Below are 26193 nucleotides of genomic sequence, written 5' to 3' on the forward strand. Positions count from 1 at the left end.
TATAAGTAGAAGAGTAGTCTGCCAACAGTCGCATTACAATTGTTTATTTATGTGCAGAGCTTTAGTCTACATTCCCACCTTTAAAATCAACAAAACTGTTTTGATTCTGCTTGGAGCGGGATTACTTTAGCATAATAACGTGGTGATGTATCATGTTATAACACAGTTAGCTAATGACTTGTTTGTTGATATGGGCGCGTAAAAGGCGCTTATATTTAAAACTACCTTTTTGTTGTCAGATCAGCCTGAGTGCAAGAGTTATTTTTAATTATTTATAAGATGCAGTGCAAATAAAAATATAGCATTAATAAATTATATTATTTTGTTTGTATTAACGGTGTTACGGCTGTCGTTATTAAAATTAAGTGCTCAAGTGTTTATCATTCACGGTCATTCCGGCTATTATCAAATCGATTTTCGTTTATTTATTTGCGTATCGAATAGCACAGCGACTGGTCATTAGGCCCACAAATGACCTTAACTGTTTTCTTAGACATAAAGAAATCGGTTAGGGATACGCTTTGCCCTGGAAACTTGAAGTTGTCAAAGTTGATAAATGAGCAGCTTTCGCAGGCTGGGCAGGAGCGCAAAACATTTTAAAGCGACCAGCACTTGAATTGCTAGTGTCGGTTTTAAACTTTGACGGACAGGCCAGCAGACAATGTACTTGGCATTAGGCTGGACAGATTGCTTGGTCATTTTAAGTGATTTTCTTGGACACAGCTGTTATGGTGCGAGTTAAATTACTGCTAAAATGAGCTTGAAATTGGACAATGTGGGACCGAAAAACTTTTAGCAGACTTCTTCCTGTTTTGAGATAAATAATTTTCAAGTCCGCGGTTAGTCCGAAAAAAAAATTTTGGTCATTTTGTTTTACTTTTTTAACATTTAAAATTATTTGTATTTAATATATTTAACACATTTCCTTGTTTCAGTATTCGTCCCATTTTACAAGTCAGTTAACTGATTAAGCCGTTTCTTTCCGCTTTTGGTAAACGACAAACTTATTGTTTAGCGAGTGTGACGTCATATGTGTTCACAAACAAGTCATACGGATTGAAAGCTTTATTGCGATATATAGGTTAGGTAACTCAATAAAAGCAACTCATAGTTTATTTATTTTGCTCGGGCTCCTTCTTAATTTGCCTTTTTCGCGCGTCCTACGCCTAGGCGTTTTCCAACTTCGGGCATGCGCTGTCCAAAGAGTCGCCGAGGCGTATCGGGCATTAAGATAAATTACGCTTCGGCGCTGTGGCTGTGTTTGTGTTTGGTACGATGTTGTTTAGTGTAGTTATTAAACTTACATCGCCTTGTAGCGTTTTAATAACAGGTAGTTAACAGGCCAGCTTGCAGGAAGTACGTGCCTATATCGTGTGCTATTAAAGCTATGAAAGTCGACTAATGATAGGGTCTGATTGTTTAAAGTGTAGATTTTCAACCGGTTAATGTAAATCTCGTCACTTTGAACTATTCGTGCTTTAATTTTGTTTTTTGCCACTTCTATCGGGTCAATTGATTTAACTAATTCCGAAATCAGCAACTGCAAGGAGATTAACATGTAGTGAGCGAGCACGTGCAGAATGAAGGCTACTTGATACGCTTATTTGTAAATAAGGCCGCGAAAAAGTTTTATTTTGGCGACCTTCGGTAGCTTATTTTCCGGCAGGTGTTCGTATTGTTATTATAAGGCAACTTGCTTCCCAGAATAGTTACTGAAGAAGAAAAAGGTTTTGATACCTAATAGGACTACAAATAAATAAAAGTGTTTTGTATTAAAACATTTTTATTTTATAAAAGTTTTAGCGAGAATTTTTACATGTGTTAGCGAGAATTTTCACATATAGCAACTAAATACAGTTTTCTATTTAAAAAGTATATTAACTTTAGAGTTAGACTATATTTAGCACATAATGCGTGGTAATGTTAGTTTGTGTATGCGTCTGTGTTACACATTTAAACGATACAGCTATACAGTCGCCCGATAGTAAACATGCCACACTTTCATGTAATAATTTTGGCCTCCTAACGCCATCGCCGATGTTGTATTAGGTCAATTTTCCTGTTTACAAGTTTGCGCAAAGCGAAAAAACTCGCAGTCGAAAACAAATTTATACACAGCAAACAGCTAATGTTAATTCACTTCTGTTTTGTTTGTAGGTATATGCACTGGAATGTAAAGTATTTTAAAAGCAGTTATACTGCGGTTTGTGTAAATAGGTAGTTAATTGGCTTTGAGATATTTATGACAAAATGCGTTCAATGGGTAGTCAGTTTTTTTATTACACGTTTTTTTAAACTTATTTTTATTTTTTTTAATTGTGTATTTATTTTTAGGTAGCACCTTTGTGTGTTTGTAATGTTGTCGTTTTGTTTTGAGTATGCAACAGTCTAAGCTGGACACAAATAATAACTTGAAAATAGCAAAAGAACAAAACAGAACCAAGTACAACACGAAGCAAGAACTGGATTTTAGGAATTCGCCGACCGGTAGTTATTCCGAATTAGGCATCGACAGAAAGGGAGTTAGTGCTGACCAAGACCTTAACTTTAACTTTAACAACAGCAATCGACAGCACTTTCCCAGCCGACCGAAGAAAAACGCTGGGGAAACACAGCAAGAAAAAACACCTAATAGAGATTCGAATTGGAATAACTTTGATTTGACTGCATTTCAACGCCAGGTCAGATTCTATATTTAAATTATTAAGTTTTGCAAGTTGATATACAGGCTACAACGGTAACTATAATATAGTAAACGTGTCATGACACATTTTTTTTTAAATTAAACGCTATTATTGGGTGCTTTTTCGAAAAGTTTATTTGTTTGGCTTTTCAAATTTGTATATCAGTCGACGCCCTACTTGTAAACATTTGTACATCGATTTATAAAGATAGCGCTTTATGCTTCGTTTAAATCGATAAATGGCGTATATTTAACCCTTTATTACTTGATAGTTCAGAATTAACACAACAAAGCATAGCTACAGCTGACATTTTTCAAACGGCAAATAAACAAAAACTCCACCAAAATTTTATGACGGTTATATTTAAATCAACAGTTTATTAGACCTTAAAGAAATATATTTTTATGATAATTTCCTTGAATTTGGTAGTTAACTGGTGTATTTAAACCGCAGTAAAATGTTGATTGTGGGTATTTAAATTAGCATACACTTGGTTACATCCTAGGTTTTTACATTAAGGCAATGCAGCTTGCTTTTTTGCACCAACACCAAGCCGGTTACAACCAAGATAAAAATCTTCCGAGTCCAGAAGAAAATTCGAATATGTCGAGTACCGCGGCTGGATATCACAAAGGGGGAATTGCATCCGCGTTAAATTCTGGAAACGTATCAGGCTCGGTTTTACCGAATCAGGTAAAAAAAAAAAAAAAACTTTAAGTCAAAAAAAAAAAAAAATTGGAGTCAAAATAAAAAAAAAATTTAAGTCAAAATAAAATAAAAAATTTAAGTCAAAATAAAATAAAAAAATTTAAGTCAAAATAAAAAAATTTGAGTCAAAATAAAATAAAAAAAAACTTGAGTCAAAATAAAAAAAAAATTGAAGTCAAAATAAAATAAAAAAATTTTGAGTCAAAATAAAATAAGTCTTTTAAACTTAACACCAATATTTTAGATCTAAAAAAATATTACTCATGATAAATAATGTATTTCTTTATTTTTTGTATAAACACATGGATAAAAATGTTATTCTGTTACACAGATGCAGCAGCTTTTGTCTCAACAAGTGTTGTCACCCCAACAACTCCAAGCAATCATGCAACAACAAGCTATATCAGCTGCTCATCAGGTTGTTTTAAAAACAGACAGTCACAACTTTAGTTTAAAAGATTTTTTTTTATTTTTGGTTATAGTTTGTGTAAATCTAGGTATTTATATCACAGTCTGGTACTGGTTATTTACGAGGCTAATTCTTTGTACTAATTTTTGATTTTTTTGAGGAGTTAGTTTTGACCTAGTTTAATTATTTTTTCAATAGCACCAAACCCAGCAAATCCAGGAATTCTACCGACAGCAACAAAAGCATATCCAGGACTTTCAACTCCAGGTAATATGGCGGATATAAATATATGTGAATCACTATTACTTTCTCGTGCGCATTTTCGTTTGATATCGAATTGTGTGCGAAAAGCGAAATTTGTTGACACACAACAAATACACGAAACAAAAAGACGGTTTGGCGAAAAGCTTTCCGGGCCTTAAACGGCGGTTTTATCCGTGACAGTTGTTTTTCAAATACAACAAAAAATCTTTATTAATAAACTGTGGTTCGTTTGATCGATGCGTTTTGTATGCCTCGTGCAATTGTCGCCTCATTGTCCAGTACAGCGCTCGAAAGATACGTAAATAAGGGTGCGACTACATTAACAATAATTTCTATTTGTCGCTTGTGATCATTTATTTGCCTGTTATTATGTATAGTCATGCGCCCAAGTTTTGATTATTGCGTCACAAAGCGGACCGTATTTTAGCGACGTCACCGTCGATACCGACGATTTAATTCGTGTTTTTAAGCCAAAATTGACTAAATTCCCCCAAAAAATGTACTGGTAATCCCTTAATTACACTAATTGTTAGCAAAAATTTAACCTAAATTTACGTGATAGGTTAGCAATGAAAAAATTTCGCCTAAAATTGTAACTGTTTCAAGTTGCTATATCACATTTCCAGCCAGCGTTCAAGTCTTAGGTCACTCAAGTTGTCAGCCTGAAATGAACTGTAACGTTGCGAGCTTTGATCCCGGTCCTACGCGGACTTAAAAGCCTGTCTAACCAGTTATCGGTTAACCCAACACAAACACCAGTTGTTTTTATTTATTATCACAGAGTAGGTCAGTAAATATGAATCGCCTAATTGGATCGCTCGGTTATCTTTTATAATCAAAACAAAAAAGTTATTACAGTTTAAAGCCAAGGCGAAAAACAGGGTACGAAGTGATGTATTTTGACTGAAAAGGAGTGGGGCATGGCGCCCCGTTATCTTCCTAAATCGTACACAGACGCAGATAAATTCGACTGATAACAACACCGTGACTAAGGACTAGTCCCGTCGATCACACCAGCATCTTAGTTATTCATCAGTCGACTGGGCAGCCGGCCTTGACCCAGTCATTTGTTTCGCTTCGGTGTACTTTGTTCGCGGCGTCTCGCCTCATTTCTACCCCGGGATCTCGTGTAACCTGGTCAGTCTGGTTAAGTGTAGGGGCTATAACCGAACTCTTTCAAGCGGAAATTTGCCCATGAAATGTGTTAAGGTCAAGGATGGGCTTTTGTGGGGTCAGGTTGAGCGGTTGTTGTTTTACTGGACCCCTAAAGTCTAGGCCGCGTTAGCCTGGCCCGTTTTTCTTTCGTTCCGTTTGGCAAATCTGCTTAAAAAGCTACAAATGTACTTGAACGCTTGTCGACTCAGCTGAGATGAGACGATAAGATCACTTTAAATAACCGTGCGAAATGTCCCTGGCTAATTAACTGAAATGGAATTTGTAATTCAAGAAGCCCATCTTGTTACAAGCCATTTTGCTCTGCGCCCAGTTTCTGAAAGAATTTAAAACAAGCACGCTGTTTAGATAGGCATGAGACTCACGTGCGCTCCTAATCCGTCCAATTGCTAGGCCCTACCGGCGCAGACAGGGTCACGGGCGTTTGACTCGCGGTGTTTTTGTCATGCTCCTGATCAAATAAAGTTAATTGCGACCCGTTGTTTATTTCCCCTTGTGAGACAGGTCTCTACCGGTTAGTGAAGACTTAATTTGCGTTTAGTTTTCTTTTGGTTCGAACCGTAACTTTCACTTACCCATATATTTTCATTACTAATATGTTGTTTAGCTACAGCGAAAATCCTTTTACTTAATCAGCTTAAAAAATGAAACCTAATTGAGAAACAACATCGTGTTTTGTTTCGGGCGATTTACCAACAAACAATCTTCGTATCTAACCACCGCGGTGGTCTTTTCTAGTTTCCGCAATTAGAAAGAAAAAAAATGATTAATTGTCTTTATGTAGGTTCTTATACCGTGAATAAAACCTGTCTAAAAAAGGGCGGTGTTCATTTCAATTCGTTGATTAACCCAAAAAAAGCAGCAACAACTCTATAAGCAATTAGGGTGTTTAGAGTGTATCAACTGACTTGGTTTGTACCTGTTAGGCCAACGCGATTACACTAAACAAATTTGTTGTGATTTAGGATAGGCTGTACATCCAATACGTGTGATTTTTGATAACTATTGCTAATGTGATTTATTAGGCTATGTTTTAAATTCATTTAAAGTAAATGGAAATTTAAAAAATAAATTTTATTTGTTTTTATTTTGCTTTGATGTGAAATTTTTTGATCTGACTAATTTCTTATCGGGCCCGATAAAAGCACTAGCATTTTAAGATACGAATTACTTCCGAGATTGTGGCTTAATTCGTTAAGGTCTTGTGTCGGGCATCATGATTAATAATTGCTACACATTTATTGGTCTCTGGCATATCCGTCCAATGATTGTTTTCCTTCGGATGTGCAAGTTGCTTGAAAGCAAATTTTTAATCGCTTGTCTTTTGATGCTACTCCAAGCAATCAAACAAATAATCGGAAATCACCTAAAGTCCGAAATACAAGACATACGCCCCGTTCTCCCTCGCTCAAAACCTTAAATATTTATAAACAGTCAAAAAATATTTGAGAGGCATTCTCCCGTCTTGTCACAAAAAATTTCGAATTAAACGCGGTCTGTTTAACTGCTTAAACTTGCACTGAACCGGGGCTAGTTTGTTGCCTGACTCGATTCGAATCGGAAGCGCTTAAGACCTTTTGGAAACGGAAACTTGATTTAATGAAATTTGTGTAAACTAGATACTTTGTGGATCGTTTAACTGTTGGCAAACTTGCATTTTTTGTGTTAATTAAAATAAAAAGAATTTTAATATCTCTTATCTTCGCAGAGTATTAATTTAATTGTTGTACTATTAAAAACATATTAATTAAATAAATGAATATTGTTTACACGTAAATAAACGAATGGGGTAAATAACTGCGTTATTAAAATTAAATTGGCTTGAGTTTGTAGCAAATTGATTGTTACAATATTTAAATCTTTATTTTTTAAGTAACTTGACACCGTTTCGAACTAATTAAAGTGTACACAAACTTTTATATATGTCCGCCATTTTAATTATCTTATTTATTTGCTCGCAGTTGGCCGTGGCAAAGCAACAACTTAAAAACACGAACAAAAATCCCGAAGATGCCGAGATAGATTCCAACCAGGGCTCGGGAGAGAAAGGCGAGAGCGATCAACAAATGCAACATCTCGCTTTGCAACAACTGCTTCAACTGCAACAGCTACAACATCAACAACATGCGGCGGCGGCCTTACAACAACAGGGGTTAGCTGCTGCTGCCGTTGCTATGGCACAGGGTAGGGGCCAATCGGGCGCCACATCAGGTAAAGATTAAAAGAAAAATATATATAATTGTTTAAAAATGACAATTTTGTTTCATTCAATATTATATATTTTTTTAAATTCAAATTGCCATTTAATTTTAGCTTTATTATTATTTTTTTTTTTTTTAATTTATCTTTGTTTGTGTATGGTTTTTGAACGTGCTCGCGCGGTTTATAAACTGTAAGCAATTCACCCTCAGATATGTCGTCCGCCGAAATCCAGCAGCTTCTGTTCAAGCACGTGTCCGAAAACAACAAGAAGGAACAAATTTCATCATCGCTTCCCCACCCAAAAACCGCCTCTCTGACTCACAGCTCATCTGTGGATGCGTCTACAGAATTACGCAACAGCCGAGATAGTGCGAGCAACGGATCGAGGTACAAATGTCAAGTTTATTTTTAACATTTACCGTGCCCTAGTGTGTAGCGAAGTTTAATCCAGGCCCTGCATTTTACGAGATAGCGATCAGTTACGTCAACTTTGCGATGCAAATCACCGTGGGTTGCCTCTTTCTACGCTGTGCTAATGCGCCGCGCATTTCATTAACGTTAGACGCCCGGTGTTTAGATATAAACAGGCCTTGCCCGGGTTCGAGCGTAAAAGTGGCCTTGGTCGGTTTATTTATTTATTGTTTCTCGCCAAGTCGTGATCTGTCAGTTGCCACTTGTTTGTGTAGCTTCCCAACAAACATTCGCCGCACTGCGTTACTGCACGATCCTTTGCGGCGCCGTATCTGCAAACTTGGACCTATTTCAGGTACATCTGAAGCCGTGCTTTCCGTTTACGTGTAATACGTTTACAGGTGACGTCACCAAGCCATTTTGAGCGTAAATGTGCTTACGAAATTGCAAGAGGCCTTTGTTCGAGATCTCATTAGAGCAGATATCGAATCAGTTACATGTTTCCTTGTAATATTTAACAAGCCGATATTTGAACCGAGGATTAAACAGCGTTTTTAACAGTCACGATTTCCGAATTTTTTCGAGCTGACGGGTTCGTTTTGATTATTGTTAAACAAACAAACAAGTCTTGTTTATGTTTATTGGTTTTCGACTTAACTCGGCACGCGTGCTGATGTAAAGGCAAACTGCGGTATACGCCTACTAACAGTTAGCCGTTCCTCAAGCTACATGACCTGCAAACTCCTGTCACGTTTTCCTAGCTTAGGAGCATGTTGTTTGTTTATGGTACGCTTCGGTGTCGGTGTCGACCTGACCTTTTGTTTATCTTTTGTAGAAGCAACATTCCCGGCAAGAGGATCTCGAGGGAGAGCACGCCGGAAAATGCGACCTCGAACGCGGAAACTCATCCGCTTTATGCACACGGCGTTTGCAAGTGGCCGGGATGCGACACCGAGTGCACGGACAACATCATGTTCTACAGGTAATTAGTTTATCAAAATCAACAACAAAAAGCGCTTTGTTTTAATTAAAAATCCGACACCTGTAAACTATAGGAGAACGGTACAAAGGTGGCGAAGGTTAACGAGTTTATGTAACACATTTTTCACAGCAGATTTAGCAGTTTTGCATTTTAAATATATTACGTAATTCTCTATAACGTTTTGCGTCTCCGATTCGCTGTAATGTTTGTATGGTTTATCACTAACAATAAAGAGATTGTTAATAGGCTGACCAGGTCATCAACAAACACAACTGTGATGGAAATAACTATAAAATACTCCAAACCGCTATAAGCACAATAGCTATTTGTTTGTATTATATCACATGGTAGTTTGTGGCCTTTTTTTCCTTGGCATGTTTCGCCTTCCGTTATTTTTTACGACAGTTCAAATCATTTTTGAAATTCCTGGATGATTAAAATTGTTTGTTTATAGCGAAAGTGGGTCGATATAAATGCGTCATACACCTTGAATATTTGTTGATTTAGCAGTAAAGTGCAACATTTTTGATTATCAAAAAATAATAACTTCTTTAAATTTATTGTATTCCAGATTGGGCAAAGCATTTAAATTATTGAAAACAATTTGTTGGCTATAAATAAACAGATAGGAATAAGTAATTAATACGTAAATCTGTTTTTTCATGTAAAAACTTAACAAAACTAGCAAAGTTAATTGGTTAACTTTAGTTATTACTGCTTGTTACCAGCTTCCTTTATGGAGGCCTTCATCTTGCCGCAGAGCTCGGTTTAATAAGAAGTCAATTGGTCAAACAATCCTGGTTTTACTATCACTCCTATTTTAATGTTGTCGACATGTTTAAGCGCTGTTGCCGTATAATCTAGTATTAGTCGGTTTCCTTAAAGCAGTAAATAATTACGAGGCCACAATCGCGCGCGGCGTCTCGCTGCGTCTTTCACATATTGTCATTAGTTATTTATCTAAGCGTACACCACCACACAGGCAGTACGGACACATTCCCGCCTCGCCCTGGCTACCGTTGCAACCGGTAGTTAGGCTTCACACTTGCGCTCTGGTGACCTTAACATATACTGATCTACGCGTCAAAGTTAGGTGTAATATTGCCTGATAGGAACAAGCGTCGCGCGAAATTGCTGGTTCGACGTGTAATTATTTTCTCAAATCGGATCAGACGACAACAACGATTAATTTAATCTTTTTTGGGTATTTATATTTGTCTGTGGTTGTTAGTCAAGCAATACAAATAAATAACGCGTCATTTTAGACAGTTTAATAAAACCAAAACGAATTTTTAATTCTTGATTTTTAGTAATGACTATGGCAATAAATAGCTTAAGATTAAAAAAACGGTTATTATGATATGTATTATTGTTTGTCCTCAAATTCTTGATAATTTGTACGTATTGTTGTTTTGAGTGGATTTCAAGTGGTCATTGACTGGAAATGTGCAGTTATGTCGCGAATAACAAGTATTTGTTTCTATTGGCTCGTGTTTTTTCCAAGTTTGTGTAAATTAAAAGATTTGATAGGCCAGTAAACAAATTAAACGTATTTTGGTTTCCACATAGGCTCTTAAACAATTTTTTCATCATTTAAAATTAAACAGTTATAGACAATTTACTATTAGACATTTTGCCAAATTTATCAAATTTTTGAAATCTGTAAAATGAACTTTAATAGCATTTTAATACCCGCAGAGGCTTAAACCAGCACTTATATTTAATGTTTTTGCCTAATTTGCATCTAATTAGCACTTATTTACACAGCGACACCTGCATTACAGGATGCTTTTAACACCGCCAACTTTTATCTTTTATTAGATTTCTTTTTAAAAAATAAAATAAGTTTTTTCTTTTATTGGATCATCTTTTTAAAAACTTTTTTGTTTATGTTACGATTACCTAAACAAAAATTTCATGGTTATTTTAAGTTTATTGGACTTTTCCAAATTTGCATACAATGTTTATACAAAGTATCAACAATAATTAACAATCACCTTATATAAACAATGATTTGTTGTGTTACTAATACCACCTTAATTTTTTTTAGGCATTTGCATCATTTTCATAGATTGGATGACAAAAGTACGGCTCAGTGCCGTGTGCAAATGCAAGTTGTCGAACAGTTGGAAAAACAGGTTTGTTATTATTTTGGTTTGTCCTCAAATTATAAAAAACGACCAATCGTGAAAAAAATTTTAAAAAAGTTTATTTTTGGGTAAGACGGTGTCATTTAAAAAACTTGTATAAAAAATAAGGAAAAAATTATAGACACATCGTATTAGATTTATAGGCCTATTAATTAAAATGTGTTCAGTATGCATTCTGGTTTATGATTTTTTTTGGAATCTGTTAATTGAAAACCGCCAACTTTTTAAACGTGCCATATCGCGTATCAGCGTAAAATTTTTTAAGTGCATTTGATCAGCAAGAGGAAGCGATACAAGTGTATTTTCCGTTCAAACACAAACAAATTAAAACCAGATTGGCTGTATTACAAAAACACTTGGGCTATACAATACATGTAAATACATAATCACCAGCAGCATAACACCATAACAATATAGGCTTCCGTTAATGTCGAGGGCGTTGTTTCTATACCAACACTGGTGAAAAAAAGTTAATTGTATTTAGGTCATTAATTCGCGCGTGCTATATTATGCGTGAACCATATGTGTAACCTTTAGTACAGTGTTTTTAAATCCGTACTTTGCAAACTAGTAGTTGGAAATAACAACATAAACAGCTGCCTAAACTTGTAAACTTGTCGAATTGGTGTATTTATTTTGAGTTGATTAATAGTAACTTGACTGGCAAAGGTTTAAATTAAAGGCGTTTTTGGGTTATATTAACACATGGACACTTCACCTTGGTCAAGTGTATAAACCAAATTCGTTTCCTACCGAATTAAATTACGACCGAATAAAAAAAATTAAATAAAAAATGTCAACCCTGCTTAAATGCCGTTTACTGAATTTAATAATAAACAACTAACGAAATCACAATGCTTAAAATTCAAAAAAAAGTAAAATATTTGAAAATATAGAATAAACATGCAATTGCCCGCTACTTTTAAAAATTTTTAAATAGTTGAAATAAAATTTTTAATTAGCATGAATTTACTGCCAAAGTTAGATACTACTTTACACTTAATACCCCAACTTCTTAAATAGCAGTTCCTATAGCGGTAGGAAGTCGTACTGACCGCCGCTTTAATTATGGCCATCAAATTATCACACTTATATCCGCGCGCGCATTCGGAATGTTTATTGTTGCCCTGTAATATTGCGACCCGTACATCAAAGCAGGTTTAAATTAACGACTACACAGACTAAAGGCATGTCCCGTTTAATAACGGGTTAGCTAATTTATTTTTTATACTGGCGAAAAGTTATATTTCGTTATTAAATTTGTTTATTTTTTGGTTAAAAACCAGGTTGTGAATTTATTTTGTTTATACTGCATCGTGTTGTAACATTAAACCGTGCCCAGTTCGCCTTGTAAACTTTTTTAATTACCTAAACAGGGCACAACCGCGCGTTTTGTAACATTTACTTAACGATTACGACAGGTCCATTATTTTACGAGCACCAAACAAGAGAACAGTATACTTAATTGTTTTTAAAAATCGCTCGTACGCTTTTTTGTTGGGTTAATTTTTTTTTCAATAAAAAATAACTTTTTTACTGGCGGGGGATGTTTTATAGCCGCACTTAGGCGCGTTATTAAATTGCCAGTGGTACACAAATCTTGTTTTCTGCGTTGTTTTTTTGAGCAAATGCCGCGTTGTATCTGGGTAAATATTAACCAATAATTAAATTTCGGAATTTTTACATGTATTGACTATCCCCATTAAATTTAAAATAAAGATGCATTTTTATTGCTCTAGTTAACGGAGATAGGTTTTCTTTTAAGGGCTCCTTAAAAATGGCATCTCAATCGTTCTGTTGTTTTATTACCAAATTTCATTAAACTTTTAAATTCGACATACAAATGTTTTTTACAAGGCTTTTATATTTTTACACACTCTACGAAAATCCTATATTAATTTAATAAGTTATAGATTTAAGATTTTTAATAAAATAGTAGTAAAAAATGATAGCGAATAAAAGTGTGGCGACCCTGTTATAATATACTCTAACAAATTTAGCAAAAATTAAATAGCTTATATAGAGAATTTTAAATGGCAAAAATGTTTATTTTTTAAATGGTATTCTGGCCTAAGAAAAAAATTAAATTTGTTAATTTAAAAAAATATTAAAGTACTTAGATTTAAAAAAAATATTGTTCAATGTTGTTAAAGTTTTTTTTCTATAAAATTGTCAAGAATTAACTTTTATAACTATATGGAAAACACAATGCTTTGTATCGTTTATGCTTATTTACATAAATAAGAGCCCGCTTGAAAGAGAAAGTCTCAAAATAGATGATATAGTCACCTGTACTTTGCGATTGATGTTTAAATTATGTTTGTGTTTGTGTTGTGTTCAATTTCATTCGATGCAAAACGTGATCTATCCATTTCGATATCAGCCAGCGATAAAATACCGACGCGACAATAAAACATTACTAGTTCTATTCCAAATGACGTCATCAGTTAATAAAAACCGACCGGTTTTCGATAATGTAAGTGATTAAAAAATTTACGGGCGCATTTTCGAGATGTATAAATAGGTGTTTACATATAAATTTTTATAGCGATTTTTGATTAAAAAAAAAACGAAGACACACCTTAAATTTAAATGTTCTAAAACCTATATTTGTGATATAAATACTTCAACTTCGTATCAAAACGATCGTTTTTTTAATATCTTTGACGTACAACCCGAGGTAAACAAACGGCTCGCGCAAAATGCAACCGGATCCTATAAAAACATTACAGCTTGTTTTGATGTACGCGTCTTTCATTAAATCTGGTAGCAATTTCTTCAACCCGGGCCCTATGCTATTAACCTTAATCGCATTTGTCCGCTTCGTAGAAGCAGTCCGGTTACGTTAGCTGACCTCACACGGCCCGAACTCCCCTTATAGTTATTTTAAACTAGTTATATTTGTTTGTTTGTAAGGCAAAAGGCGGTTATTTTCTTAAGTTATCGGCGCCGATGCCGAAAAGTTGAATCAGAACGTCGTGATTTTGGTCATGACACCTTAATTGCTTACAATATTTATAGTTGTATACGCATAGGCTATAAACAAACATTGTCCAATTAAAATAATTAAATTAAACAATACAAGTTCAGTTTTTTATCGCTTACTGTTTTGTGTTTGTTATTAGCAATTAACTTATTTTTATATATTCGTGTGTTGTATAATACCCGTGTGTATATATTATTTTTAGCTTTATTTTATTTTTAGTTAAATCAAGAGAAGGATCGCCTGGACGCGATGACGTTGCATTTGCGCGTCGACGGAAAGGGCGGGTCTAAGTCGTCACGTGACGAGACAATGGACGAATCAAAAGTCTGGAATGGAAAGCAGGAAAGCGGACGACCGCAGCACCATCAGGTTTATAACTAATTTGTATCACTTTCTATATTTATTTCTGTTAATTTTAATTTTTTTTCCAAATAAAGGGTTTACATGTTATGTTATCACGTTTATAAATCCCTATATAGGTTTGTACATTGTAATAGCTAAGATTTTATCAGTTGCATTTCTTCTAAATCCCATATTTTTAGCGCTAAAACGCTATCTAAAGCGGGCATCTACAAGTACGTAACAATATACATGTTGTGGTCTATACCTAACTCTGGTTTGTTAGTCGGACTTGAGTAATTTGCTTGTCATTCCTTCGGTTGTTTTTTGTAAGAGTTTAGAGTGACTAGCTCGTTTACGGAATTCCTCAAACCGTGTGATTTCTATCTCGACTGCTTGTTGTTTTATATTCGACACAACAGCTAGTTTCAACACACCTGGCCTATAAAACAATTCAAAAAGCGCCTTGTGGTTGATAAAAACAAACCAACAAATCTTGTAAATTGTTTTACTGGCGCTCCGGGATAAAAGGGCCTAAAAAAACTAATTTTAAGTTTGTGTGTTTAAATTAGCGTTTATATTTAGACCGGTTTGACTAATTGAATAGTAATTACGTGTTTCAACTTATATTTAAGGACAATTGTTATATATAATATAAATATGAAAGCGACGGCAAGTTTTTTAAAATATGTTTCCAGCACGAACGAGTGCGAAATATGTAAAAGGGATTTTAATAAACTTTTAAGTTATTTGTTGTGTCTGAAACTGGTGGCAAAATTTTCTTTCATCTTTTTTCCCGGTCACAAAGGCGCTGCGTGCCATTCCCATTGTCGGGTGAGGATTTCGATCGAAAACAAAGATTAAAGGCGCACTTGGCCGATTCTGTTGTATCCTACTTTATGTACTCTTGCCATCTTCGCAAAACTTCCAAGCACCAATGTCATTAGCGATGCCGATATTGTTTGCGTTTAAGTGGCGGCTTTCTTTGTGCTTTGCCCTATCCAGCTGCGAGGTAAACTTCTCTGCAAAAAACCTAATCTAAAGCCTGTTTAAAGCGCGGAGAAGACTTCTATAGGGAATCTGTGCTTGTTTCTTTTATATGTAAGCTCTAAAGAGATATTAAGTCGTTCAGTCAACATGGTATTGTTGTAGGCCCTAAACAACACTCATTAGCGAGCAATTCCCCCTATTTAACTTGCACTTGGGACGTGCTTGCCTCCAAACAAGGTCGACAACAGTTGATGTGTCTGTAAACACGCTTTACTTTTTTTTTCAATAAGCATTACAGCCCTAGAAGAGCAATTATTGACGTACGGCCTTAACGACTTGACCCCCCTTATGACGTCACAATGCCAAGGTCGCCGTGGAATCAACATCGCGCGTGTTTGGTTTCTTGTTTGAGCACACGGCTCTTTGTGTTGCTACTTCAGCCGACACTCTCGTTTATGTCACGTTGTCGTTGTGCGTTGTTTAGGTTTGTGTTGTTTTCTGATTATTTAACTTTAAAAGCGGAAGGAATAATATTGTTATTATACTCGACAAATATTTATTTCCTACTGAGTGATTTTTCTATTACTAAAAAAATCTAAATAAAAAAACTTTGTTTGTATTTTCCTTGGCGAATTCCTAAATTATTTATTGAAAGCGCATTAAATTGACCAACGCTAGATAGACCGACGTAACCTAATTAAAAGTTATGCTAATGGAAAATATATGTAGTTTAAACAACGGGGTTTGAATTATTTTTAACAGAAAGCTAAAAAAAACTTGCCCTGCTCGGTCAATTTAAAACGGACAGCGTTATTCTAATGCGATTTATTGATGCGTTTAAATATCGACCGAATATAAAAAAAGCACATCAAAAATAAATATAGGCGCTTAATAAAGTCTTCGAATTTTAAAATCGTGGGTTGTATAATTGATTTAGAAATTCAATCTATATCTGGTTTTACGTCCTAAAGAAGTGTTAGACATTTTAAGCAAAATAACAATTTGTGAATTTTTACTTCACTAGCAAATGGCAATGCCGCAAAATTTAAAGCTTTTTTTTACAAAACTCATTTTTATTTGCTTAAGGAATGTCTAAAATTTATTTAAATATTACTTTAAAAATCAAGACATCTTGCATTCATTTTTTTACCATTTTTTAAAAAATTAAATCATTTTATTGCAGGCACCTAATAACAACAATAACAGCCACCATGGAATCGCATTTCCTTACGTTCCAACCAAACCACGTGCTCCTAACAATTTGAGCTTACCCTCTAGCCCCATTTCGGGTCAAAATTTTCCCGGGTTTCCTGGCATCTTTCCTTCGACCTCGGTCCCTTCGTCCCCGCCCCTCTTTGCTCCCCATGTAAGTGGGGGCGGTGGTAGTGCCAGAGAGGGACTAATGCAGCAGAAAAGAAGGCACTCTAATGCGGTCCCAATTTCTACCGGTAAGTTTAAGTAAAACTTATTTTACTATTTTTTTTTAATTGGACCTTTTTTAATTTTTGGTTTAAAAAAAACATTTCGAAGACCAAAAGTATTTTGGGTTATGCATTCATTACCCACAAAATTAAGCAAAAAGAGCCTAAAAAAAGTCGGCGAATTAGGAAACAATAACATTCATTTGCACTGTTTTATAACCAAACAAAATAGTAGCAGAGTGTTATAAATTAATGTTGTACCAATATGGCCTTGGTGCAATAAAGTTAATTATTGTTGGTCTAAGATTACAGTGTAAACCTGATTAAGATAATTCTAAAATTCCCTGGCAAACTTGAGCTCAGTAAACGCATCAAGTAACTAAGATATACGCATTACTTTTTCTATCGTTTGGTATAAGGAAATTTACTCGTGTTTAAGTATCTTAAAATCTTTAAAAAGTCAATTTTACTCATTTTTTTATTTCCATTATTAATCCTTAGTGAAGTAAAAATTAAAGTCACTTTTACCCATTTTTAGGTTAAAATTATTTGTTATGGCATTTATTTTTTATTTGTAATTAGGATTTTTTCTATTTTTGTACCGTATGTACTTTTGCTGGGTTAAGCCAAATGTAGGTCGCGAATTCACTTTCTTTCTGTTAATAATAAATGAGTCAAATTAGCGCACAACAAATTCGATTTGTGGCTGCACACGACGAAATAAACAGCATGATTGTGACGTCACAGTCAGCAGGTTAATCAGGGAATAAAATCGCTCTGAAATGAGGTCATTTCTCGCTCAGCCTCTTTCGCGCCGAACTTGTTTATTTATTTGTTTGGAGCGCTGTCGATTCGAAAAGATGTTAGGTACTCACTTCTGCTTGCTTAATTATTAATGCATTTTCTCGTTCAATAATGCAACCGCTGTTTAGCCCAAGTTGTTTGTTTTATTCGATCGATTGATGCAAAGTCAGCCACCACTGTCGGTCGCAAAGTATTTTCTGTTGTTTAGAACATACAAGCCTATATAGGTGAGCCGTTGCTTTGCTCGATAAAAGTTACGACATTTTTAGTCACAATAACATGCGATTAGATGACATAAGGTCCCAAGAGGATAGCCCTTTCACCTGCACGGTCGGTAATTTATTCGCATCCTCCCATTAAGATACCCGATTGCTCATACCTCTTTGCTTATAGTATACGGCGATTGCATTCATAATTAAACGTGAATTGATTTTTGATTTTTTTTGTTGTTTTTTTTTCGGCAGAACTAACACAGAATCAAGAGTTTTACCGCAACGCCGATGTGCGACCTCCCTTTACTTATGCTTCTCTTATCAGACAGGTGAGCCGGCATGATCAATAAAAGTTTTCTAAAATTAATTTTCAAAAATTAATTTTATGGCATATAATTACTAAACTGGAAAATGATTAACTTTTTTTAACTTAAATGTACGATTTTTTTAAAGAAATTTTTTACTATTGAACAATAAATAAGCCTGTCAATTTGATAAATTAGTTAAAAAATCAATTTATATTAAGATTTTATTTTTGTTGATTTATTTTCGCTCGCGAACGTAAATGCTAATCATGAAATGTTGTTTCCTGTTGTTGTGTTGGTAGCTTCGTTTCACGTCAATGCATTTGGGTTATAAACCGGGCCAGGTGTTTGTTGTTTGTGTTTTTGTGCCTAGAAAAAATCATAACAAAAAATATTTCACGCGTTTTTACCGTTGGTTGACATTTTTTTGAAATACCGATTTTCAGATCAAAGTGCTACATTTTTTCTTTAAATAATATTTGCCATGTTTTTTTGAAGTACTTATATCTTGTATATATATAGTTTATTTGCATTTGAAATTATGTTGATAATTGCGTTTAGTTATACTGTAGGCCTTATGTAATAACTTAAGACTATAAAATTTCTAACTTAAAGTTTAAGAAAAAATTTGCCTTTTGAACTACGCCACAGCGACACTGCGTGACAGAAAAATAGATTTTCAAAGTTTTTTTATAATTTTATTTAGTTTTAGGGGATTAAATCAAAACTTTAGTAATTCCCGTTTTTTATCGTTATATTTTAATACCAACAATGACTTTTTTATTACTTGTTCGTTAAAATCACACAATTAACTTCGGATAAATTCCTGTGTGTTGGCGAACAATAAACGTCATCTAATTTTGTATCAAGACTATTTTGATTGCGCTAATAGCGTTGCTCAAGTGGGCCCCGAAATAAACAAAAGCGGTCTCATAAGGTCGAGATCAAACGGCGCTTAACGCACCAAAGTCCTCGCATCATTGACCGTGAAACAATATGAAAACGAAACAAACTGTTGTTCGATGGTGCCAGCGTTTCTTGTATTTTTAAACGGAGTCAAAACTTAACACGAATTAAAATTCCTTTAATGGCGGTACTTGTAAACATCATTTGGCTTAGTGGTCTTGTTTTGTGATTTGTTGCCGGGTTATTTGAACAGCTGTCCTCTGTCGAAATGTACCAAACACAATATATCGATTTTAGGCCGGCTTTGATTCACTTTGAACGTTTAATAACACTTGATAGAGATGCTAAGTAATGTGTATTTTGAATCACATTAAGTGAGTGCCTTTGTTGTTTGTTAGCACGACCATTGCTATCTTTTTTGTAATAAACACGTCTATAGTTTTTAACCAAATACAAAATTATTTTACAGGCTATAATTGAGACTTCGGACCATCAGATGACACTCAACGAAATTTACAACTGGTTCCAGAAAAAGTTCGCCTACTTTCGTCGTAATGCCCCAACGTGGAAGGTAATATAAACTTTAAGTAATTTAATATGTTGTACGATACAATATCAGCGCCAGTTTGAATAACTATAAGTTTAATATAGTATTTAATAAATTACACGGGATGGCACAAGTGAGTTATAGGCTTCAGGAAATTTCTTGGGTCCGGCCGCGTGCTTTTCACGCCGGCTCGAATAGGCTTACATTTAAAACCCTTGTCACAACCCCTTGCTGTGTCTATGCAGAATGCAGTGAGGCACAATCTCAGTTTGCATAAGTGCTTTGTGCGGGTTGAAAACGTTAAGGGAGCAGTGTGGACGGTCGACGAAAGCGAATACCAGAAGCGAAGGCCGCAAAAGTTCTCAGGGTACTTTTCTTTTAGTGTGGCCTTGTTTTTAAAACATGCTGCTGCTGTTTTTGCTGCTGCGCCATTTTTAGTGTTAGAGTCGTGATGCTTTGCTTTTGGTGTGCTCTTCTTGCCTTGGTTTTGTTTTTTCATTTAACATTTTTTGTTGGCCGTTCAACTAAAAACTAGCAAGCCAAATTGCTGCTCTTTTTCCCTCTTTTCTTTCCTGTTTTAGTGCAATTCGAATGGTGAACCATCAACGTAAAATAACCAAGCTAACTAACTTCATTATTAACCTATTAAAACTCGGTATGCACGAGAATGTACCGGACTAGTAACCTCACACAAATACCCTTTTAAGGGTCAATATTTGTTACAGAACTAGGCTTTATAAAAGTCCTAAATAGGCTAATACCTTTGATAAATATTCCCCCCCTTGAACATATACTAGCAATGTGTTGTCTGCCCCACAGAGCGCAATTCGTACGAATCTGTCTCTTCATAAGTGCTTTAGAAGGTGCGAGGACGTCATGGGCTCCTACTGGACCGTGGACGACCGAGAGTTCCGCAAGGGGCGCCATTTAAAGCGCGGGAGACCTCGAAAATACGACGAGAGAGAAGCGAGCTTAGCGCGCTCCCAGTAAGAAAAAGGGCACCTCTCTCTCTCTCCAATAATACAAACTGTCAATCAAATATATATCTTTCTACTATTGAATCATAGCTCGAAAAATAAACATGTCCGTTGTCTGCATTGACAAAATAAGTAAATCAAAAAATCTGTCGTGATAATTCGATCGCTAATTTCTGTTACATTACCCTGCACGTACATTTCACTTCCCGTCTTTGCATGGTGCTTTGCATGAACCTTAATTCAAGCTGTTTTGCTTTTGCATGCTTGTTAATTTATTTAAAAAATTTGTATAAAATTAAATTGTGTTAACCTAACTTATTTAAAGTAAAGTTTTTTAAAATATGTTCCAGGTTATAATACCAACAAGTAAATTATTTTTTTTTATTGATGTAGAAGTCCTTCGATGCGAGGAAGAATGGATGTTACTTCGAGTCCGGGATATTACGGAGCTCCAATGAGTCTTACAAATATGCAGGTAAAATCAATTCTAAGAAAATCTCCCAAAAAATGAATACTAAAGTATTTTCTTTTAATTTGCATTTTCATGCTAGCAAAAAAACGTCAATGTTAATAAAGAAACAAAAAAATACTTTATTTAACCTATAGCTTATTTAACATTATTGGAAAAAAAATTTATTGGAAAAAAACTAAAATATTTATTTAAGATGGCGTTTGAGAATTTTAATCCTGCCAGTCTAGCGAGCCAGGCTCAAGCCATGTTCGGAGGAGCCCAACTTCCCAACTATAGCAATTTTCTTCCTGGAGGATTCTGTCCTCCGAACTTTTCGTCCGAGGCGATGGAAACAAACTTTGGAGGAGCTCGCATCCAGAGCTTGTCACCGTCTTCAAGCCATCATAGTTTTAAGGATGACGTCACTGGGTAAGAAATAGATAAATTTCTAAAAAAATACATTTTTTGAAAACTGAATAAAAAACAGAATTTTCATTGAAATTACTTTTAATTATGTGTTTAAAATCAGTAATATTTTTACGGTATTCTGCAAATTTTTTTTAAATATTTACTGCGTTTTTTTTTTAATATTATTTAAAAACAAATTTTCTCTGTACACTTGTATTTTTAAGACTTCTTTATTTTTAATTATTTTGATTTTTTAATACAGATCAAAAGCAAATGTCAACCACGATACCGTCGACGAAATTTCTTCGAATCAGTCCGCCGAAACAGAAAGCAGAAAAATCAGTAGTACTTCTCCCCGAATGACCCTAGATGGGTTTACCCCCTTGTTCCGAGACGTTAAACCCAACGTTCACCCATCTGGACAGCTGGGTAACCCACAGTTGAGCCCAAGACGTGACAACGATGCGACTGAAAAAGTCGGCGCTGCTCTTTCCGAAGACTCCTGCGGCGACGACGTGGACAGAGCACCCGGTCTTCAGCAACAAAACGAGGGCCCCCAAGCTCAAGTGCGACCTCAAGCGGTTCTTTCGACGCGAGGCACGTTTGCTATGTTCCACGACAAATCACCAGAGTGATATTTTTTGCAATATTAGGATTAAATATAATATACTTTTGGCTTGATAACCAAGCCCAGCGTTGAGGAGAGTTGGCTTAAGACTTAATTCCTTTAATTTTATGTTGCTGAATTGTTATGTAATGTAGTTAAATTATCGCACCCCATATTGCAGGCTATGTGTTGTGGGTCTCTTTTAATTTTATTTATTTCGCCTTTTACTGGGTCGTTTGTTTTTGTGATAATATCTGCCCTATATCCCGTATTGTTCGTGTAGTGTAGTGCACAGGTGCTTTTAGGACTTGAAAATTCCTTTATTTCGCTGTATTAACGTGTTCCTATTTTTTGCGTAATGTTTTTGTCGCGGTGCGTTCTTTACGAACATCTTATCGATAATTCTTTGCAATTCCTATTTAGAGTCTAGGGTGCTGTAGTAGATATCTAGTTCTATTTAGTAGCAATTACTACTACTACTACTACTACTATTTTGTTGTTTGTATCTAAAGGGTGCTAAATTTTCACTCGCCAAAAGTTTAGCAGTAAAAATTATTTACTTTTTGTATGACGCACTGCACAGGAAAGTATATATATATATAATTTGCACGAAATGTTTTTTGTATTTAGAAACATAATCATACACGCCTTCTTACGTTTACGTTTCAAGTGGTGCATCTCGGTTGCTTTACACAATCTAGTTATTACGTCTGTTTGTAGCACACAATCAAAGTAAATAGCTTTCTGTGGATATGTTTGTGTAAGAAATTTATTGTTTTGTTGAATGTAATGTCATTTTTATTCGGTTATAGGCTTACAGTTTAAAGCTGGTTTCTACCAACCTCACACAATAAATTTATCTATTAGAACATTCTGTTTTTTATGTTTAAACTAAACAATGATAATTATTAGAAATTAAAAAAAATTTAAAAGACTAGATTTATTTGAAAAATAAAATATAGTTCGAAATTATTTGATTATTTTTAACATAAATTTTTATAAATAAAAAAAGATATGCATAAACATTAACTAAGAATATTACAAACCTTACAAACCAGCATTTAAACATAAAAAACCAAACAAGAATTATTTTTTAATTCATTTTCGAATTATAAATATTATAAGATAAAACCGACCAAAATTTAAAAACCTAATAACAATCTTTAAATTTAAATAAACAAACACCTATTAATTAGTAATTAAATGACAAAAATAAAAATTTAATTCGTTTTTGAGTTACTAATATCATGATATACAATTGACCAAGATTTAAAAAATTATTAACAACTTTTAAATTTTAATAAACAAACACCTATTAATTAGTAATTAGTGATAATTAAATGTCGTAAATAGGAAGTTTGCGATTCGTTGGGATAATAACAAACATACTAAAAATTTAGAACTTTTAGTTTTAAAAAACAAAAGTTATCGTCTCAAAATTATTTTAAAAGTTTTAACATATCAATCTTTAACTTTTCAATCAACAAACAAGTAATTAAATATACTTAATAACAAAAATTATTTTTTTTACCCAGTTTTAAGTTGTTGATATCTAAATATACATTAGACCAAGTTTTAAATGCCTAGAATTGATTTTTGATTTTTAATAAATAAACAAGCATTTAAATATAATAAATAAACAAAAATTATTTTTTAAATATGTTTTTTAATTACTGAAATTATGAAGTACATTATACTAAATTTTGAATGCTTAATATTAAACTTTAATTTTTAATAAACAAACAAGAATTTAAATATAATAAACAATCAAAAATTAAATTTTTAATCCATTTTCGAGTTATTAATATTATAATATATAACTGACCAAAATTTGATCAAAATAGGAGGATTGAAACACAATATGATAATAAACAACATAATAAAATTTTAAAAATTAATATACACAAAATCAAAAGTTATTCGATTTCAAATTTCGGATTAGTAAGAATAAAAATAAAAAAAACTAAATTTATTTGATAAATAAAATATGGTTCGAAATTATTTAATTATTTTTAAAAACTATTAATAAATAAAGTTACGCATAAACATTACTTAATTATAAATATTAACTAAATTAATAAATCAAATATTACGTATTTAGTTATAAAACTAAAATCATATTAAATGATTGTACTAAAAAAATTTCAAAACAAAATTATTTTAAATGTTTTAAAAAAAATCCTTTTTAATTAATTAATATTATAATATAAAACTGTTACGTTTATAATATAAAACTATTTATTATGTTTTATAATTTAAAACATAATAATAAAAATATTCACAATAACAACACGTTTTGAAATCTAAGATTTCGAAGCATAATAATTATTACAACAAAAATAATCCCAACTAGTAAGGTCGTGGTAAAAAAAAATTGAAATGTTACCGAAGAAAAGCGTAATTCGTTTCAGGCAATCAGCGCCGAAGTTAGCGAAGCGCAGAATTTAAGAGAAGCGCTTTTAGGTTTTGTGTTAAAACATGTGGTATATAGTTTAATAGTAAGTTTTTAAAGCTAATATTTAATTAAATATTTAAAATTAATAAAGTTTTCTATTTTAAATTGTTTCGTAAGATAACGACATTGTTAGTTTTTTATAATTTGATTAGTTAAGGAACTATTTCTTTATACGCCTTTAGCATAATGCGTTGCGGATGAATACAACTGACGTCACAACTGACGTCATAACTTGACTTCTTGGATCGGCTTGTCCGCCATTAATTTTAAGTTAGTCTGTGTTCAGGATGTTTGTTTTCTGTTTTAGCTAAGTTGAGAGTTTAAGCCATGTCGAAAGCGTCTTTAGGACGAAGCCATCTTTTTCTTTAACAAATCGAGTTAAGTAAATTATTTTATAATTTTTAGTAGTTATTTTTTTAGTGTATATGGTGTTGTTTAATTGGTTATGCAGTGCGTTAGGGGTAGGATCGTGCGCGTATCGATACATTCGTTATTTTAATGTTTGGCGTATTGCGTTTAACAGTCCGCGTATTTATTAAACAACACTATTTGAAAGCGTATCTATAAATAATACCTAACTAGACATTTTAACTGCCCCCAGTTTATATTTGCAGTTGTAGATGACGATCTCGCAGAAAGGGAGTGTCTGATGATGATCTGACGAGAAATAGGTACTAATTAGGCGATTCTACGGTGATTTAAAGAGAAATTGAAGAGTGTGATGTGGGCCACAGGTAGTTGTAAATTTAGGCTTTGATGAGCTGTGAGGAAAAGACCAAAAAGGTGATTTCTTAAGCATCCCGGTAAGATATTTGTTTTTCGAAAAATATATATATTAAATAGATAATAAATTTATTTATCATTGTACAACTTTTACATGTTTCCTTCATAACCTAAGGCCTACACCCTAGCTTTGGAGGCTATGGTCCAACTTGTAAAATTTTAAGATATTATTGATTACAGATATTATATTAAAAGTGACCTAAGACTAAGATCAGCCTAGTTGGATTAGGCGGGTCGCCAGTCTTGCTTTAAATTGAATTCGTGCGCGTGTTGCAACACATTGCTCTGTTCGTCGCTTCAGTTTGCGTCGCTTTCGTTGTTCGTTGATCGCCACTTTCGACGCTATCGTTGTTCGCCGCTTTCGACGCTTTCGTTGTTCGCCGCAATCGTCGCTTCCGTTATTCGCCGCTTTCGTCGATCGCTTCAGTTGTTACGCCAGTTTGCGTCAACTTCGTTGTCCGTCGCTTCCGTCGCTTTGGCTGTAAAGTTGTCAGTTTGCGTCGGTTTAGTTGTTTCTTTTCTAAGGTTTTAGATGACAACTTTGTGGAGCCGAGGAATCTGATGATGATGATAAAATGAGGTAAAGAGAAAATAGGTAACCTATAGTCCCTTGACCAACTAGGTAAAATGTTAGCTAATTAACTAATATTTTTTCTATTTAGACATATATAACTGCTTTCCAGCATTCTTATTAAGGTTTCAGACGACGATTTTGTGAAGCTGAAGGATTTAATGAGGAATAAAGAACAACATCTGGAGGATCTGATGATGATTTCATGAAAAATGAAGAAACTTTTGGAGGATCTAATGAGGAATCGAGAAAGATAGGTAACATGTAGTCTTCTGAAAAACAAGGTAGTCTTTTAACCAATTTAAATTTTTAATTAGACATAAGATAACTGCTTTTTAGCTTTCTTTTTAAGGTTTTAGATTTCAGATGACAATCTTGTGAACCTGGAGGATCTGATGAGGAATAGAGGAACATCTGGAGGATCTGATGATTATTTCATGAAGAATAA

The 26193-nt window shown here is 34.0% G+C and overlaps 1 protein-coding gene across 1 annotated transcript; it reads left to right on the forward strand.

Annotated features, from left to right (window-relative positions):
- The first annotated feature begins 1404 nt into the window (after nucleotides 1-1404).
- On the forward strand, nucleotides 1405-22800 carry LOC145751406 (uncharacterized). The gene is made up of 16 exons (XM_082567539.1): nucleotides 1405-2681; nucleotides 3204-3377; nucleotides 3724-3810; nucleotides 4000-4068; nucleotides 7200-7449; nucleotides 7650-7827; nucleotides 8687-8833; nucleotides 10884-10971; nucleotides 14189-14338; nucleotides 16482-16746; nucleotides 17988-18064; nucleotides 19416-19517; nucleotides 19739-19860; nucleotides 20864-20945; nucleotides 21136-21350; nucleotides 21592-22800. Exons 1-16 carry the CDS (start codon nucleotides 2379-2381, stop codon nucleotides 21962-21964), a joined length of 2682 nt encoding a protein of 893 aa, XP_082423665.1. The 5' UTR covers nucleotides 1405-2378; the 3' UTR covers nucleotides 21965-22800.
- The last annotated feature ends 3393 nt before the right edge of the window (nucleotides 22801-26193 follow it).

This window comes from Corella eumyota, chromosome 4, assembly GCF_963082875.1.
Source record: "Corella eumyota chromosome 4, kaCorEumy4.1, whole genome shotgun sequence".
Lineage (NCBI taxonomy): Eukaryota > Metazoa > Chordata > Ascidiacea > Phlebobranchia > Corellidae > Corella > Corella eumyota.